At 37.0% G+C, this 19502-nt stretch overlaps 1 protein-coding gene across 2 annotated transcripts in view; it reads left to right on the top strand.

The window, feature by feature from the left end:
- Positions 1-19502, top strand: part of LOC137403862 (gastric triacylglycerol lipase-like) — a 48581-nt gene that overhangs the window by 15162 nt on the left and 13917 nt on the right. The window contains exons 2-4 of one of the 2 annotated variants that reach the window (XM_068089955.1): positions 9061-9171; positions 14225-14413; positions 18722-18872. In XM_068089955.1, coding sequence (XP_067946056.1) covers positions 14400-14413; positions 18722-18872 — 165 coding nt within the window. In that variant the 5' untranslated portion in view covers positions 9061-9171; positions 14225-14399. The remainder of the gene's footprint in view (positions 1-9060; positions 9172-14224; positions 14414-18721; positions 18873-19502) is intronic. The other variant, XM_068089954.1, reaches the window with a different exon arrangement.

The following is a 19502-nucleotide window of genomic DNA, read 5'->3' as shown; positions in this document are numbered from 1 at the left end:
TTTGGCAAGCATTTGAAAACGGACATCGATTAAAACGTCTGGCTGGGTAGGTTTTGCTACTGTTCTTCAGAGCTCGGCTGGGGTTATGGGTAGTTTTGTCTGGTTTATGTGCATGACTTATGACATATATCAGAACTATGCATATCAGGCAAGCAATCCTGCCATCATTTAGTATGTCCTAGATTAAAAGCAAGATGACTAAGTCCAAACGTAGTCGAAAACAAAGTAGAAAGGCTACTGAAAACGAAATTGCTTTGCGTAAAAACAGTATAGCAAGTTGTATCAGAAAGTTCAATAAGCTGACCAAAAAAGGTCCTGCATGCACTAATGAGATAAAAGACAAAATAACAGACATATACCTTGATGTAACTGCCGAGCTAGACATTTTATGTAAGCTTGAACCTGAGTTCACTGAAGATGAACAGGTTGGAGAGCAAGTCGCATTAATGGAAAAATATGTCAAAACTGAAAGTGACAAATTTCCAAGAGCTTCGCATTCGGTTCACAGTCATAGTCAAAGTAAAGTTTCTAAGAGTTCAATAGCTATAGAAGTAGCAAGAATTCAAACCGAAGAGGTTGAGGCTGAAATTCAAGCACTGCGAGTGCAAGCAGAAAATGAGCGTGTGCTTAATGAACTTGAGCAGAAATTAAAAGACCAGAAATTAAAAATGCAACAGCAGTCTTTAGTTGACAAAAGAAATAGGCTTTCTTTGAGGCGCAGACTACTAGAAGAAAATGGTGTAGATGAAAGAGAAGAAATTGTTCAAGCTCTTGACAACACGCCATATGTAGGTGCTAGTAATGAGATTGCGCAACCCTCAGCAGAGGAAAATGTAGTTGAAAACGATCAGCAATCCTTGGTAGTGTCAGTAAAAAGTAATGTATCGGAAGCTCAAATATTAGCAGATTCCATCGCAAAAGCTGTACACAGTAGTAAGTTCCCTGTGCCTGAACCTCCAATATTTTCTGGGAATCCATTAGAGTATGTTAATTGGGACGTGTCTTTTAGATCACTTGTGGAGAGATCTGGTATACCAGACTCTGATAAAATCCACTACCTTAAGCAATACTTAGCAGGTCCAGCAAAGGAGGCAGTGAGTGGGCTATTTTATCTCCAATCTAGCGATGCATATGAAAAAGCAAGAAAAAAGTTAAAGGAGCGTTTTGGTTCTGATTGTGCTGTAGCAGAAGCTTTCAGGTCAAAACTGGAACAATGGCCAAAAATCAAAGGCAACGACAATGCACACATACAAAAATTTGCAGATTTTCTCAGCCAATGTGAGACAGTAATGTCACACCTTGAAGGATTGAAAATTCTCAATGATTCACGTTACAACATGGCACTCGCGGCTAAGCTGCCTGATTGGCTAGCAAATAGATGGAAACGTAAAATTGTAGAACACAAAAAGTCAGCAGGAAAGTTTCCTGCTTTTAGCATGTTTGTTGAATTTGTAAATAATGAGTCTGACATTCTAAATGATCCTTCAATTGTCAGTTACTCAACTAGCTCTGACGACACAAAGCAACCAAAAAAGCCAACTAAATCTAAATCGACAGCTCACCTGGCAACCAGCAACAGTAACAGTGGTGACCGCAATAGTGATTCTAATAGTAACTCCAAAGCTAAGCCGTCTTGTGCCTTTTGTCACCTGTCTAATCATGATTTAGCTGAATGCAGAAAGCTAGCAAGAAAAACTGCAGAAGAAAAGAAGCAGTTTGTACTTGAACAAAAACTATGCTTTTCTTGCCTAAAAGCTACTGATCACAGATCAGCACAGTGCACTAGCAAAGCAACTTGTAAGGCTTGTGGAAAGAATCATCCTACTGCACTGCATGTTGAACGAGTGCCAAAAACAGAAAATCAAAAGAATGACAATGCTGCCAGCCCTACAAAAACAAAGGATCACATGGCAACAACCACAGGTGCAAGTACACCTAATCCACCAGCAAAGGCTGCTAATAATGAATCAAAAGCACTTGCAACTTGTAGTGACACTCAAGCAAATTCAAGCAACAGTCTCAGCTCTATGATAGTGCCAGTTTGGTTATCTAGCACAAACCAACCTAGTAAGGAAATTCTAGTCTATGCAATGTTAGACACAATGTCAGATACTACATTTGTCACAAACAATGCAGTTAGACGGTTGAACACTGTAGGGAAACCAACTACACTTCAATTGACGACAATGACTGCGAGTAGCAAAAACATAGAGTGTAAGATGTATACAGATTTGGTAATCAGAGGTTATAGCGCTCACGATAGTATACAAGTGCCTTGTGCTTATACTAGAGACTCTATACCTTTGGATAAGAGCCACATACCAAGTGCACAAATGACCAAAGATTGGCCACATTTGCAAGCAATAGCACATGAAATTCCAAACCTGCAAGGAGAAAAAGTTGAAGTAGGCATGCTTATAGGGTATAACATGTCTAGAGCTCTTGTGCCTTTAAAGTCCATAATTGGCGCTAGTCATGCAGACCCTTATGCAGTACAAACCCCATTAGGCTGGAGCATAGTTGGAAAATTGCAAAAAGGTTCGAAAGAAGAGTTTAATCACACCAGTCATAGGATCATGACATTGCAAAACCAAAATCACGCTGAACTTGAGCCAAAAGCAGTAACGTTTGTGTGTAAAGCAGAAGCAACTGATGAACTTTGCAGCAAACAGATTATAGATCTATTACAACAAGACTTTACAGAGAAACAAAGTCCTGAGTTGAAGCAAATCCCTATGTCTCAAGAAGACAAACGTTTTGTCAGTACACTCTCTGAACAAGCAGAACAAACTCAGCAAGGCTTTTACTCAATGCCATTGCCATTCAAAACAAGGCCTGTAATGCCTAACAACCTAGCCATGGCAAAAAAGAGGTTTTCACTCTTGCAAAAGAAAATGGAAAAGGACGAACAGTACCGCAATGATTATATTGCATTCATGGCAGCAATAATAGAAGCAGGGGATGCTGAATTGGTGCCCACTAACAGCAAAGCAACTCCAGGTGAAGTTTGGTATATTCCGCATTTTGGAATATACCATCCTAAAAAACCTGATAAAATCCGAGTTGTATTTGACTGTAGTGCTAAATATCAAGCCACATGCCTAAATGAGCATTTGCTGCAAGGACCTGATTTGTTGAATAGCCTTGTAGGCATACTGCACAGATTCAGAAAAGGACAAATTGCAATTATGTGCGATATCCAACGGATGTTCCACATGTTCAGAGTGCATGAGTCTGATAGAGATTTCCTGAGATTTTTATGGTACAAAGATGACACCATGTCACAAATAGCAGAGTATAGAATGGCTGTGCACTTATTTGGTGCCACTTCTTCTCCTGGGTGTGCCACCTTTGGCCTACGCAAGCTAGTGGCAGACAAGCATGACCCAGAGCAACCATATAGTGTGCAAGCCAAACACTTCATAACACATGACTTTTATGTAGACTATGGATTAATGAGCTTGGACTCACAAGAGCAGGCCATAGGTGTCATAAACAATGCTATAGAGTTATGCTCAAAAGGCAATGTAAGATTGCACAAGTTTGTGTGCAACAACAGGGAAGTTATGACCGCAGTGCCTGAGACAGAAAAGGCAGCCAACTTCCAAGATTTAGACTTGCAGGCTGCGAATAGCGCTCTTCCAATAGAGCGTGCATTAGGCATACAATGGTGTGTTGAGAATGACCAGTTTCAGTTCAAAATAGCCTTAAAAAGTCAGCCAGTAACCAGGCGTGGCATCCTGTCCACAATAGCTTCAGTTTTTGACCCTTTAGGTCTCATTTCTCCTTTCATTTTGAAGGGGAAACAAATCTTGCAAGAGATGTGCAAAGAAAATCTAGAGTGGGATGATCCACTACCGGAGCATCTGCAGAACCAATGGCAATGCTGGATGCATGACTTAGTTGCATTAGCACAAATCAAAATAGACAGATGTTTAAAACCTTCAGACTTTGAAAATATCATTTCAACTGAATTGCATCATTTTTCAGATGCTAGCAATCTAGGCTATGGGCAATGCTCATACATAAGATATGTCAATGCTGACAATAGAGTTCATTGCACTTTGCTTTGTGGTAAATCTAGAGTTGCACCTTTAAAGCAAGTGACAATTCCTAGAGCAGAGCTACAAGCAGCTGTACTTTCAGCTACAATAGCACACAACCTGAAATCAGAATTAAAGCTGAATAACCTCACAAAGGAGGTGTTTTGGACTGATTCCAAAGTAGTGCTTGGATACATACACAATGAGGCTCGCAGATTCCATGTCTATGTAGCCAACAGAGTTCAGCAGATAACTGACATTACACTTGCTGATCAATGGCAATACATCAGCACTCAAGAGAATCCTGCAGACATTGCCTCTAGAGGAGCTAATATAAAAAGCCTGGTGGACTCATGCTGGCTAACTGGTCCCAAGTTCTTAAAGAACAGTAACCTCCAACTGTTTCCTGTAGCTAAAGAATACACAACACTGAACCCTACTGACCCTGAGATTAAAGCTACCTGTCACAGTCTCACAAGCTCAAAGAAACTGACCATGACTGACAGGCTGACAGCATACTCTAGCCTCCAGTCAGCTGTGAGAGCAGTAAGCAAGTTACAAAGCTTTGTGAGATCTAAGACAGGTGCACAAAGTATCATTTCTAAAGTAGAGGCTCATGAAAAGGCTAAACTTACAATCCTAAAGTGGGCCCAGCAAGGGGGACTCACAGAATATGAACAAATAAAGCAAGGAACCTTAAGTAAATCTAGTGCGTTAGCAAAGCTTGACCCATTTATTGACAGTTCAGGAATAATCAGGGTGGGTGGCAGACTTAAAGAAGCAAACTTGCCCTTTGCAGAAACTCACCCTATAGTATTACCCAAGAAATCACATGTCACACAACTGGTGATAGCAAATTGCCACAGGGCAGTAGCGCACCAAGGAAAAGGTATTACACTCAATGAAATTAGGTCATCTGGCTATTGGATACTAGGAGGCAGCTCTCTTGTAGCTTCATACATACATAGCTGTATACAATGTAGAAAGCAGCGGTGTCCAACAGAAAGCCAAAAAATGGCAGATTTGCCAAGTGAACGGGTGAACAGTGCTCCACCCTTTACATATGTGGGGTGCGATTGCTTCGGACCATTTATAGTGAAAGAGAACAGAAAAGAGCTAAAGCGCTATGGGGTAATATTTACATGCATGGCATCTCGAGCAATTCATGTCGAGGTCCTAGATGACATGAGTACAGATGCATTCATCAATGCACTTAGATGCTTTATAGCAATCAGGGGACCAATAAGACAACTCCACACTGATAGAGGCACAAACTTTATCGGTGCCGCTAATGAGTTTGCTAAAACTTTCAAAGAGGGCAGCCACAACAAATTTACAAAATTTGCCCAAAGCAACCACTTTGACTTTGTTACAAACCCACCTCACTCTAGTCATATGGGAGGAGCGTGGGAAAGGCACATCAGAACCATCAGAAGTGTGTTAAATTCTATTCTTATGAACAGTCATAACAGACTAGACACAGGCACACTTCGTACGTTTCTTTATGAGGCCATGGCCATAACAAATTGCAGACCACTGACTGCAGTTAGTGACAACAGTAGTGTAGAAACTGCACTGTCTCCAAATCAGTTGCTTACAATGAAGTCACAAGTAGTCATGCCTCCACCTGGAGAGTTTGACTCTGAAGACACCTACTCTCGAAAACGATGGAGAGTTGTGCAGGGATTGGCCAACACTTTCTGGTCCCGTTGGCGTAAGGAATATCTCCAAACCTTGCAAAAAAGACAAAAGTGGACAAAGGTATGTCCCAACATAGAGAAAGATGACATTGTCATCTTACAAGATGACTCCAAACATCGGAATCATTGGCCACTCGCAAGAGTAATGGAAACTATCCCAAGCAAAGACAAATTAGTCAGAAAAGTTAAACTGCTATTAGCAGATGGTAGTATAGACAACAAGGGTAGACGACTCTCATCACAAGTATTTTTAGAAAGACCTATCAATAAAGTAATACTTCTGTGCAAACCTCATGCAAATATTTAGCCAAACATTCATTTATTATAGCTTTCTGTAGTTTTGCTGATTATATGTTATCATTAGCTCCTATAGGATTATCGTGCTAGTATTGAATTCGACAAAAGGGGTCGAATTAAAGAGGGGAGTGTAGCTGCGCTTAGTTAGAAGTAGAACTTGGCACGGTTGTTTGTTTGTTTTACTGATGACTGTGCTGTTGTAGTTCATTGCACTGGGTGGGCGGGCTGCTCTGATCTGGTTTTGTGTTTTGATGAACTGGTGGGTGACCGTCCTATCCGGATGTTCTTTTTGTTGATGTCACAGCACAAATGCTGTCAGCACAAAGAAATGTATGATGTCACGAGTTGCATTAGCCGAAAATTGTTGATTTTCAAGTATTTTAAGTAACAAAAGATGAATCAACTTTCCTGTTGCTTACCAATTGCAAAAGTATTTAGGTGCTACAATTTCTAATTTTATACCTGTTTACAAGATGCCATAGTATATAAGCAGGCAGACTTTCACAAGTGGACAGTAGCGCTTTGAGAATTCTCTCTCACCTACATATTATTTTTCTGAAGTATTACAGTCATATCACATGTATTAGGAATTATTCTGAAGATCAAACTAATCACAGTATTAAACCAGTCAGATCTGTTATGGAGAGAGCACAAGGTATGTTGTGTTTTTATTGCTACATTTAGTTTTGTATTTACTGCTACAATTGTATTTAATCAAGGCTTTGAATTCCACAAGGTTGGCAACTTATTACTGCTTATTTTTGGCTGTATTAGCAATCATCTGAAATTTCACATAGGATGAACAATATGCTGACATTGAAGAATTAGTAGTGTTGAACTGCTGCCTGGCTTATTTTATCATGCTTGTATTTTTACTTATATTCACTTGTAGTTTTACTTGCTTATGTTTTAAAGAAATCGACTGATGTGAAACTCAATGCATATATAGTATTGTATAAACTGCATTTTACCATTTTGTAGTTTTTACGGTGTGAACTACGTCAATAAAGTTCATATCAGTCATAAACCACTCTTCCTTATAACGGAAGAGTGGTTTAACAATGTGACTACACATTGTGTCGTAGTATGTCCGCCTCAATAAAACAGTATATCGGTGATCGGCTGTGATAGCACTGTTCAGACTATCACAAACCCATTAAATCATCGTTATGTCAACAAATATTTCTCTGACAGCATTTTTATTATACTATTCGGTAGCTGAAAAGATGAAATTTTAATTCCGCAGCAACTATCATGAGAGGAACTATAGATCAAGCAATCTGCGACAGCCAATCACTATCGCTGAAGTGGTACAATTGCACAGACTGTGGCGGAAGCTCAGCAAAATGTCGTGAAAGTTTGACAGCTGCAATGTTTCCTGACATTTCACGGTGCCTCAGCTTTTTAACATTACCGTACATCTGAATATTCTTTCTAATGCACTATTATATTGAGCTTCAAGTGCACCCTGTTTATAGTCATTGACAATGCCTCAATTGGTGAAACGTCTTCATGAAAGGCTATCGTAATAATTCTACTCGTAGACCTACTACTAAAAGATTTATCCTTTATTAAATACTTTTGCAATACTTGAGCATAAATTTCATTGTCAAACTCGAACAGAAACATTGGAAAATGCAATCAGTTTTAGAAACTGAAATAGCAACGCTGTCCAACCATTTAATGTATTGAAATGTATCGACCGGCAAACTGATTGCCTAAACTGACTGGCATTCATGTTTACTGTCTGACGAGTTTTGTTACTATTTGTATAAAAAAAACTCTTGTTATTCACATAAGGTACCCCACATTAAATTTTACTGCTTTTGTGGCTGGGGAGGCCAATTCAACAGCAGCAGCGCAAATAGGCACTTTCCGCAGTGTAAGCTTTGCTTGTACACTGAGGAGTTCAGCGCATGATTCTGGTGGCACCAACTCTAGGTTCATGTTGGCTCAATGAATTTTTGTATTGCGATGCTTGCATCTCATTGGTTACTCGTGCAGCTAGCACACACATATTAAATGTTCAAGGAAATTGCCAAACTTTAACATAAGAGCCATGTCCATCAATATGTCCAATATATAGGAAAAAAGATTGTATTATATGGGATTCAAACCCGCGACAATGGGCCATAGATTGCATGCCTGGTACAGTAAACGCTCTTATAACGTATATCTCCTATAACGTAACTTCCAAATAATGTGAACAATTTATGTTAAGTTTTTGCTTCCTATTACATAAAAAATTCTATATAACGTATAGTGCCACGTCGGGCGAGTCCTCAGATTCGATTTGAAAGTTAATTTATTTTGCCGCATTTGCGAAAGAAAAATCGACGTGCGTATACCGTTATACTTATTATATATACAACTTTAGCAACATCTAGTTCGCCGTAATAGATCATCAGATGTGTCGACAAAACATAGAATAGGGGTAGCTGTGTATCATTCATAAATACAAAGCCGATCGATGGGTGCAGGTGTTACAGCGTCGGTCCACCAATCCGAATGTTACGAGTTGGAGTATCGTCAAAAGTTCTCTTTTATCCTTACCTTGACCCCCTAAATGCAGATAGACGACGAACAGGTTGTACCGCTTTTTTGTAAAATATTTTGTTGTTTTTCTTTGTTGTGGGCGTATAAGATATTTGTTATTAGTTTTACTTTGCAGAGTAGACTTTGCTGTTTAGAAAAATAAACAAATCGTTGTAAATGAACGTCAAAGATGTGCGCTCCTCATCAACTTATTGTAAAATGATGGCAATCATGGTCTATAAAAAAGTGAGATTGATCATAAAAAGGAGAAAAGTTGTCGATCTGAACTAATAATGCTGCAGTTACGGTACAGCCCGCAAATTAAAAAAGCTAAGTCAAGTTATCTCTTTTTGTATGCCCTAAAGGGAGAGTTTGGACTGGAAATATTTTGGAACGGATTAGGCAATTTACAGATATTTTGTTGTTCTTATAGCATAAAATCCCTTTGACATAAACGCTCCTTGAACGGATTATTTACGTTGTAGGAGCGCGTACTGTATCATAGAAGATTCTAACTCTAACTCGTGACAATGGGCCATTGAAGCTTGTAGAACATGGCATGAGAGGAATAATGGAATACGTGTACATGGCTACAGGTCTGTGTAGCCACTAATTCTTAAAACGGTGTAGCCACTCATTTATTACTTCAAAAATAAGTCAGCAAGTGCATAGCGCTGCTGTCATAGGTTAGACATCTTCCTGGTATGGTAATCGGTCCATTCATGGAAAATTGATCAACTTTCCATCCTCATTTATTGGATAGACAAAGGGAGCATCTGCTCAGTGCAATCGAAAGGTCTTCATCTTGAAAGCTGCTTTAGCTAACAAGAAATAAACTAGTGCCAATCTACAATATATTGTCTCAGAGAAGGGTTGTTAGAAAATGGGATGGGTTAGGAGTGTTCGTGTCATGGGTAGGCCATAAGTTGGCATTTTTACAGTGTAAGACAAACATTCAGGCAGTTCTTCTAAAGCTATGAACAAGGTTGAATCAATATAAGCATCAATACTTAAATAATAGGACACACCTCTTTTTTCACAGCAGGTCTGTTATATTAAAAACTGATCAAGTCGAATGCAGTAATTCCTCGCTACTTCACGGGGTAAAACATATTCAATAAAAAAATTGAAAATAAAAAGGCAGAAATCCATAAATCTTTTAGTGAGATCCCTTCACGAGCGTTATTGTGATAGCCGCGGTTTGCTACAGTATGATTAAATAATGAAGAAGTGAGTTTATTAGTTTTTATCTCGCAGAATTTCGCTTATCCCAGGCGACGCTGGTTCCGATTAACCACACTCTTGAGCGATTACTGTTCTGTCAAACCTCTGCTTAGGTTCACCTAACTATACGAATTTAAGACATTCGCTGTTATAGATGGGCAAGTATCTTTAGAATATTTTAAAAATTATGCTTCAGGATTAAGCTATGTGATATGGTGAGTTATGACCTGATATGGTCAGTTATGACCAGTTATGGCCTTAATGCTGAGGAGCTAAATGCGTTTTGATATATTTGCTGTTTAAAAACTCAAATTGTTTCTCCAATCTGCCTGACCATCCATAAGGCTACATTTCTACTTCCCCATAAAAGCCAAGACACCTTATAACAGACACCAATACCTTACCAATTTATATTATAGAACAGTGTTACCTATGCAAAAAGAGCTTTTTCTTTCGATACTCATAATTTACTTTACTATTTTCAATTTTTGATCTTTGTCTCATGGCCTAATTTGCTCTAAACAGCGTTGAATGGTGTAAATAAAGTTAATAACTGTCTATCTGACTCTATACCAAAAGTGATTTCCAGGACATTATACTTGATGTTTCTCGAAACTTTGCAGGCTTAATAAGTCAAAATGGGAAAGCTGGTAAACATTGAAATCAAAGGTAGAAAATATTAAAGCAATATAATATGTATATACATAAGCTAAGTTAACTAAACTTTACTTAGCCCAAATTTGAGCTATCTGAGATGTCCATCTCCATCACTACCTTTTTATTACAGCATCAGCCTGGAGTAATGTATTGCAAAATGAGTTGATTAGGAACAGAAAAGTATATTAATTAACTTTCTAATAGAAATATCAATTACATGTATTTTTGTGAAATAACTAATATAGGCTATATATATTTCTCAAAGTATGTCGTCCGTTTGTCGTATTTCTGTTATTAGAATAACTGCAGCTGGACAGCAATGCTGACGCAATGTCATGGAGTACCATCATTAGAAGCCTAGCAGCTTACTGCAATTTTCTATTGACAATGTGCCAAGCTAATAGCTTGAAAGTTACAGTTGTTTGACAAAGTTTTAAAACCTTTACAGTTGTTTTCATTTTTCTCTTAATTTATTTCAACTACACAAAACACTTCTCTCGTGATATGTAGTTTGAAAGTTATAGTGGTAAATGTTGTTTTATATTAAATACTAATAGATTTTCTGTCCGGACTTTTTTATTACACAGGCAACGCCGGGTGGTACAGCTAGTCTATATATATTTCTCAATGTATGTTTTATGTCTGTATGTCGTATGTCTGTCTGTATTCCGGCTAAAGCTATCACTAGAATATCCTAGCTGGGCAACAATGCTGACGCAATGTCATTGCCTACCGGCATTAAAAGCCTAGCTTCTGGAATTTTCCATTGGCAATGTGCCAGGCTAATAGCAAGAGGTAGGCAACTCTCATCCCTTCTCATTGTTTATAAGCTGATTTTTAATACCCGGGCAACGCCGGAAGGCACAGCTAGTCTTTTTATATTATATTGATACCAATGAATGAATTTAATAACTATGCAAAAATCTGCGTATGTTGTGTAATATACCTATGTAATACTTTTTAAATCTCAAAAACTCTCAGTTGTCTATTCACTTGTGATTCACAGTCAAGAAAATATTAATAGCATTACCTATCCACTCTCTTTTCCACATAGAATTTGAGTAATGCTTGTCTTAATATGGGAGGTAATTTCTAACTTGGACCGTTTAAATTTAAACTTTCTTGACCATTAAAGTTTTGTAGGTAAATGTAAAATGCTGTTGACTGTAGACTGTAAAATGTACTGTAAACACATGTGTCAGTCAAGTAACAAGTACTGTAGACACATGTGTCCGTCAAGTAACAAGTACTGTAGACACATGTGTCAGTCAAGTGACAAGTACTATAGACAGAATTACCAAATACCCTACAGGATGAATTTATTCGCGGAGTTATATTTCGCGAAAATTGTTTTTTCATGCATATTCGCGGCTGAAAACTGCCGCTCTCTAGGAAAAGTTAACTCTATTGCGGCTAGTAATAGAGTTATTCCTACGCATGCGCACATCGCGTGTTCCGGTTTATATTTAGCTTACAACTGCGAAGCGATCATGCTAAGCTACGGTAAACAATTTTTGCTGCGCCCAGAGGTTTTCACGAATATTCATCGCTTTGGAGGCCTTTGATAAGCCAACAACTTGTGGTAAGTAATGAGTTTTTCACATTTACTAAGTTAGTTGAATTTTACTTTGGTTCTTCGGTAAAACGCAATACTTATTTTTTTCCATCCCTACTGCTTCATTATTTGTTTTAGTGGGAGAGAGAGATTTTTCATCATACACCGAAGAACAATGATTGCAAGGTTGGTAGATGTCATTTTTAGAAGATCACCAATCATTCACGGAGGTCTGGAAATTGAGGTTGAAGTGACCGAAGCTACTTATGAGAAGAATATATGTTTTTAAAAAAGGAACAAAAACGCCTTTACGCGCACAAATCTTTGGCCAACCGGCAGAACTTTGCAATAGTGAGCCACGAGGAGAGTTCTGATGATAACTTCCTTACCAGCCATGTAGTAGCGAGAGAATCGCCTTTAACATCTACCCAAGACAGTGACAGGGACAGAGCTGCTATTACCAAAATAACTAGTCAGAAAACACCATTACACGCTAGTATTCACATATCAAGAGTACCAGTTTAATTTTATTGCTAGACAACCGCCATATGGACTAAACTGTTTATATTTACTCCATCCATCGTTTGTAAAATTGTATTTGTATTTGAAACATTTTATTTGTAAACTCAAGTTTGTAATAAATTATAATATATCTATACATGAAATAAAATATATAATTTAATCATGTTTGCTGCAGCGATATCGAGGAGTTGTAGTCGATGAAGGGGTCGACTGGTTGCTTCTCTGCCAATATTCCTGCCTTGATGAATATTACTACTTGTCTCTAGTTTTCGTAATCGGAGTAGGTTGTTTCATTCTCGATCTGCAGTAAACACAAAAAAGAAAAAATATTAACGAGTGTTAAGGAAGTACAAAAACAATAGCTGAAGTATTTAATGAAAGCGATCAGTTTTTCAACAAAAGAATTAACTAATGCAGTTGATTATGAAAAAACGTGTCTGCACTGCACATCAAATACATACCATAATGTCCAGATCAGAATCATGATCGTCCTCGACTTCGGTATTAGAGATTGATGGAGTTGATTTTAATGTAAAAAGACTAGGAGAGCTTTTTTGCTATGCTGAAGCCATGCCGAATAACTTGTGAAAAACCTTGAATAATTTTGTCAAGTTTGACGCAATGGCAATAAAGCTCGAAGCCTGGCGATGATTTTAAAGAAGTTTTGGAACTCGACTACGTTTAGTACTTCTGCCCATCGGCTATTTTTGCGATGACGCCATTCTGCATATCTTGTGACCACCTCGAATAATTTTGTAAATAAATGTGATGCATTGGCAATGATGTTAAGCTCAAAGCTCAGGCAGTGATTTTAAAAATGTTTTGGAACTCAATTACGTTTAGTATTTACATTAAAACTAGGCTAGCGACTAGTTTTCAATTTGATGCAGTAGTTATTCTCTCTTGTGATTAAAAATAGAACTAATTATTTCACGGAATTTAATAATTCGCGTGATTGACTTCGCGAAATCGCGAATTTTTATGACCAACGAATACTTTCATCCTGTAGGGTATCTGTAATATTTAGTAATTCTGTAATAATTACTAAATATTACAGATAATTAATAATTAGTCAAGTGGCAACTACTAAACAGATGTGTCAAGCGATATTGATAATTCTGATCGATGGATGAGTTTATTTTTCCTATAAATTCAAAGTATAGCCTACTGATATTCTAACTTAATATTTTTTACGTTTATACATGTATGTCATGCCTAAGATTCTTAGTTTGTTCTAGAGGCGACAAGATTCAAGGTTGTTTTGGCGGTAACTATGCGTATTTGTCAGAAAATATCTATTTGATATGGTCTTGATGAAAATAACATTGCACACTAAGGTGCCATTTCAGTTGTTTGTCTAAGCTAAATTCACTCTTATGTTATCGCTAGTAAATACTGCACTTGTCTTGTTGTTCGGTGGAGCATACTTGCACAACAGTTTCAGATAGCCAATCAGTATTTAGTTTGTTTGTGTTCAACATTCACAAGCCATGTTACGTTGCATGAAATGGTATTTCATAACACTTCAAAGCTCCGATACTGCAAAAAGTTTTGATCTTTGTTTTTTACTAAGACACATCTTAGAAGAATCCTGCACTATTACTAGTTGTAGAAGAACTTTGGCTACGCCCCAACTGCAGTCATAATAGCGAACAAGGATACAGGCTTGCTGCTATTACGGTATGTTTCAGAGTAAACCGGAGCATGTAACTGCTTCCCCTTTCAGTCAAGCAAAGTTCATAGAGGCGATAAGCCTATCATCATGACTCACAATCTCCCACTATCAACGCTATGCATAATACGCAATACACTTGAGCTGACAGGCTAGGCAAGTGCTTCTCACACCAATGTGGGCAGACTAGACCGATGCTCCAAGCATTGTAAGTTTTGTATTGTTCTAGTAGTAGTTGTACTAACTTGTCACTAACTGTATTACTGACAGCCTTTACCATCGTTCTGTTTTTGATATTTTACATTCTTGGTGTTTTTTTATAGAGTGCATAGCTTCTCAAATCTTTTTCATCAGTTTGGAGGAATGGCAATGGTTGGAGCCTAGGTTATAATTGAATTACTGTCTATGACCAAATTGATGTTGGAAGTTTTTTAATTACTTGTGATTAAGAAATAGAATATTGTTGCTCGAGTTCCTAATATATAGTAATGTCTTGCATGATTGTCGCAACTTTATTTTTCTACAATTTTGAAAAAACTGAGTACCTCATGTTACCAGATTTCATATACTTACCCGATTGAGGCATGCCATTTATAAAGGTTGCTTTATAAACATTGCTGTTCTGCTGAATAATACAATGTATATTGACATATAAATAAGTGATTTAAAAGTCTACTTTTTAAGATCAAAGCTGAAATCATCAAGTTTGTATCCGTTTATATACAATCACCAATATATCCATCACAGTTTATATACAAAAGTACTTTGGGTAAATTTACATTTAGGCTACTGAATTTAGATAATAATGGGTTTTAAGACACCCATCTCTTATCATTTTAAGTCGGACTAAACAGTCCCAACTTCCATTCCTAAAAAGCTTGGGTACATCACATATTTATGAGCGGAGCTTGTTGTGTCGATTGTGTTGTTTTCAAGATGGTTATTGAAACGCTTTAAAAAATGCTTCATGGCATTGAAAGTTAGTGAACCAATCTTTATTTTGAGTGCAAAACCGGAACCAGCATGTCTGATTTACCTAGACCAGGAAATATTGTAAAAGTTGTACGTGCCAGTTATGGTTTAAACCAAAGCTATTCAGTTGCAAGCTTTATGGGCTTAGTTTACTTTGGCTGTTTTTTAAAACTACATCTTCTAACATCGGGAGTTTTGGTTCTGTCTTTGTCTGACCACTCTTTTGGGCTCTTATCAAGAGGATTAGAAAGCGGACTAGGTGTTTAGCTTTGCTAGCCTCTGCTAGAACAAAAAATACTATTTTTGAAGTTTTTGTTATGGTGAAACCTGTGGTTAACCTACTGGTTTTTCATTATAAATTGCAAAAGTGTCCTTTTTTATCATTGTCCTTCAAACTAGAGACTACTGTGGTGTTTTTTACAAAATGAAATATAAAGCCTTGATTGCACATGGACAAAAACAAAGCACAGAGGTCCACCATATAATGTTGTGGCACTATAAATATCTCACCACATTTGTTGTAAACTGCAGTTGACATAATAAATGTATAGTTATTTATAGCTATTTAAATGAAGTTTCACATAAGTTATTAATCACATTTATCTAACTGAACAGTCAGGCAAAAATTATTCAAAAACTGAAATTACTACATTTCCATAGCAACAGTACAGTCAGAGAATTCCTCGTGGATTTGGAAACAAACTAAAGCTCTTGCTGTGGTTAAAAGCTAGGAAATCATATAGTAAGAACTGCCTGTTTGTTGATACAATAATTGTGGAGTTTACATTTCAGTAAAAAGCGAAGTACTTCATGAATTAATCATTTTTAAAATACAAGCTTGAAAATGCCGTTACCAATAGACACTTTTGTCTGCAATCAGCATAATTATTTTCCTCATGATTTCAAAATTTTGATAAATTGTTTAAAATAAAGTGAACGTGCTTTCTGTATTCTCTGGCTGCTCCTCGCATCTTTCCTTTTTCAAGTCTAGGATTATTTTATGAATGAAAAATTGTCAATCTACTTTTTGCATAGCATCATTATACTGCTATTATCAATGTCTCACCACTAGTAGTTCCTATCTATGCCAGCTTGTACCAGAGTATACCAGCTTGTACGGTGTACAAAACTCTGATTTGGTACACCGTATACAGCAGATCTGACAAATAATTAAAAATCTTTTTTCTGAGCATCAAAGAACTTCAAGTTATCTTTAAAATCAGTAAGCTAAATACATTACAATTATAGTCATTACCTTCAACTTTAGCAATTTACCAATGTACTACTAGGTTTCTTGCAGAGCCTGATACTACCAGCTGGTGGCATAGCTACCCTTGGCATATTGTGGGTTACGTAATTTTCTTCTTATATAGTAGCATGATGTAGAGGATTTATTGGTTTGTCTTAGTTTCCTACAATTGCCGGCTGCAGACGAATTTGTACCCTGCTGTTTCGATGGTTCAATGCACTATAGATCTTTCAAAGATGCGCGATGTATCCCTTACCACAAAACTTGTTAAAATTGGCTCATTTTCTGGTCACTTTGCAATTCTTCATTTTACACGGAAAACTGCGAACACGAGGCAGAGTATGAGCTGCTAGAGATGCAGCAATACATTAACCAGTTTTGCCTTCTCTATTAATATTTATTAATCAAATATTTAGGAGAAATTCAACGTACTTAGTATATTACTCACTCTTACTTTGCGTATAGTTTATGGTGTGAAATATTATAAAAACACTTTAAAAAGTTGTTTTTAGTCCTGTAATGGATTAAGATTATTTACATTATTTGTATTGGAAAAAATTGTTTTGGATTTGAACAAATCTTTTTTCTGAACAGCCTTCTGGAATGAATTGTGGTAAAAAAGTGAGTTTGGACAGTAAATGGATGTAGCGATAGGGTTTTATAGCTATATGGCTATGTATAATCATGTAACTTCCCAGCTTTGGTACAACTCTATGACATTGGTTTAACTCAATTACTTTGATGTAGTATAATTAAATGAATTTTATAAACACTATATATAGCTCTTGCTTCTGTACAACCATAGGTCTTTGTTGAACATTGTTATAACACATAGGTCTATAGTTCCATAGCTATCCAATCCTGTACAAATTATCTTAGCTACTCCATAGATCTGGCAACTCTGGTGTTTTCATGGCGGCTTAGAGATATCTCTGGGACCAGCCATCTGTTTACAGCTATTTGTAGCTTCTATTTATTAGGATTACCAGGTTATTATCAATATGGGTAACTAAATGGATGGCTGCACCTGCTGTTGTTTCTCACTGATGCTGGCGTCAGGGCCTTGAACGTTTCCCTTCATTGGCATGAAATCCAGCTTGTTCATAATAGTTTCGAGCACTTTTGCGTTTCATGCGCTTCGAATACTTTTGCGCTACGGTAAGGAAATGACAAACTTGTTATTGTAATTATTATATTTGCAACTCTGTTCAAATAGAAAAGGATCATTGACAATTGCCTTGTGTGATTATAGTTAGCTGTTAAGGTATGGCCATACGCAACGATTTTTTTGTTGATTCTGACCGAAATCACGAAAAACAGAATTATTCGGCTGAAATTCACAGAATTGTCTGAGCTGTGCATGCACACCGAAATCATCGATGAAATTGGTTGAACAAATTAGTAGCGCGCAGGATTCTAGCAGCTTTTACGATTTATATTGTCCAAAGCACATAATGCGACATGCAAGAAAATACTACCTCGATTTGCCATAGTAATACGATGCAACCGACTTGATGGTGCTTAAGATGGCAACTCTTTCTACAACGGAACTTTTGCTGTTAAAAAAAAATGGTTATTATTAAAAAACGATTTGTAGTTTTTGTGTCCAAACGATAATAAAATAAACAATGGCGCAATTTAAGCTGTTGCATCATATGTACTGAGTTGAATTATGCTGTACTCTTGTGTGTCGTCATACATGTCTTGGACTATATAAATTGTAAAAGCTGCTATAGAATCGTGCTCACTAATAATTTTTTCAACAAATTTCGTCGATGATTTCGGTGTGCATGCACAGCTCAGACAATTCTGTGAATTTTGGCCGAATAATTCTGTTTTTCATTCATTCATTTCGTGATTTCGGTCAGAATCAACGAAAAAATCGTTACGTCTGGCCGTACCTTTAGACTCGTTTAAAACTGTACCTCTTTATTCTCATTCATCAAAGCAGGTGACACTCTGACAACCCGGCATAAGCTTTTTAAGCTTTATGACAAAATTATATTATTGAAAAAGCGCAAATCAATTATATAACAAGCAAAAACGTCTAAGAAAGCATAAGCAATGCGGAAATATCATTAATCGTTTTACACCCTGTGTTAACCCTTTGTTTAATATGCAATCAGCTCAGGTGAATTAAAAGAAAATGATTGCCTATAAAACAGTATCAATTAAACATCGAAGTTTAGACACCATGCCTCTTGCAAACACGTTTCTGTGTACTTTCCTCTTTAATGGACAAATTTAGACCTTTTTATTGTTTACAGCGTGCCACAATGCTGTTTTTTATTTTAGTAAGATGATGAGAGAACTAGCTATATTACTAGCTGCCTTATGTGCAGTATATGGTGATAGTGCAACTTATGGCATGCACTTGGATAGACATGTTGTTCCAGCCAACTATACAGGTATTCCTGGAGTGGATCCTGAAGCTAACATGAAATTCGTAAGTTTATTAAAAGTGTCAGAACTGGGATCTCATTTTTTCATTTTGAATAACAGTATTATTGCTATCCATTTGTTAATGTGGTGGCTTGTAAGCTTGGTAACAAGATGATTGACATAGGTTGTTCTGGTATGTCTTGGATTAGCGATGATGCCTTTTTTAATGAATACTCAGCAGATAGATCATTCAGCTCTCACGGAGGAGACTGGATGGTCAAGTCTCAGTGACTACCACCCGAGAAAAATTGCATTTTATTTAACTTTCGGCAGTCCAAGTGTGAGGATTGACTACAAGAAGATCATCCTTTAGCAAAAATTATATTGAAATCCATGGAATTTTATTTTCGCTGACCAGCTATTATATTTTACCCATGGATCAATATAACAGAAGAGTATGCCTGAAGTGCTATTAAAAGAACGCAATTAACTTTTTATTAAACAAATGCATTCCTTTTATTAAATTGCTGCTTAAAAGATTTTGCACACTTCATGGAATATGGGATAAATTATTTATTTTTCATCCAACAAGACCCCCTGATTTAAATTTCAATGACTTCCAGTTGTTAGAGAAGAGCTTAGACAAAATCTCAGTAGAATTTCTTAGAAATTATTGGTATTTTATCAATTTTTT

Source organism: Watersipora subatra, chromosome 9 (genome assembly GCF_963576615.1).
Source record: "Watersipora subatra chromosome 9, tzWatSuba1.1, whole genome shotgun sequence".
Taxonomy (NCBI): Eukaryota; Metazoa; Bryozoa; class Gymnolaemata; order Cheilostomatida; family Watersiporidae; genus Watersipora; species Watersipora subatra.
This window is presented reverse-complemented; position numbering and strand designations above follow the sequence as displayed.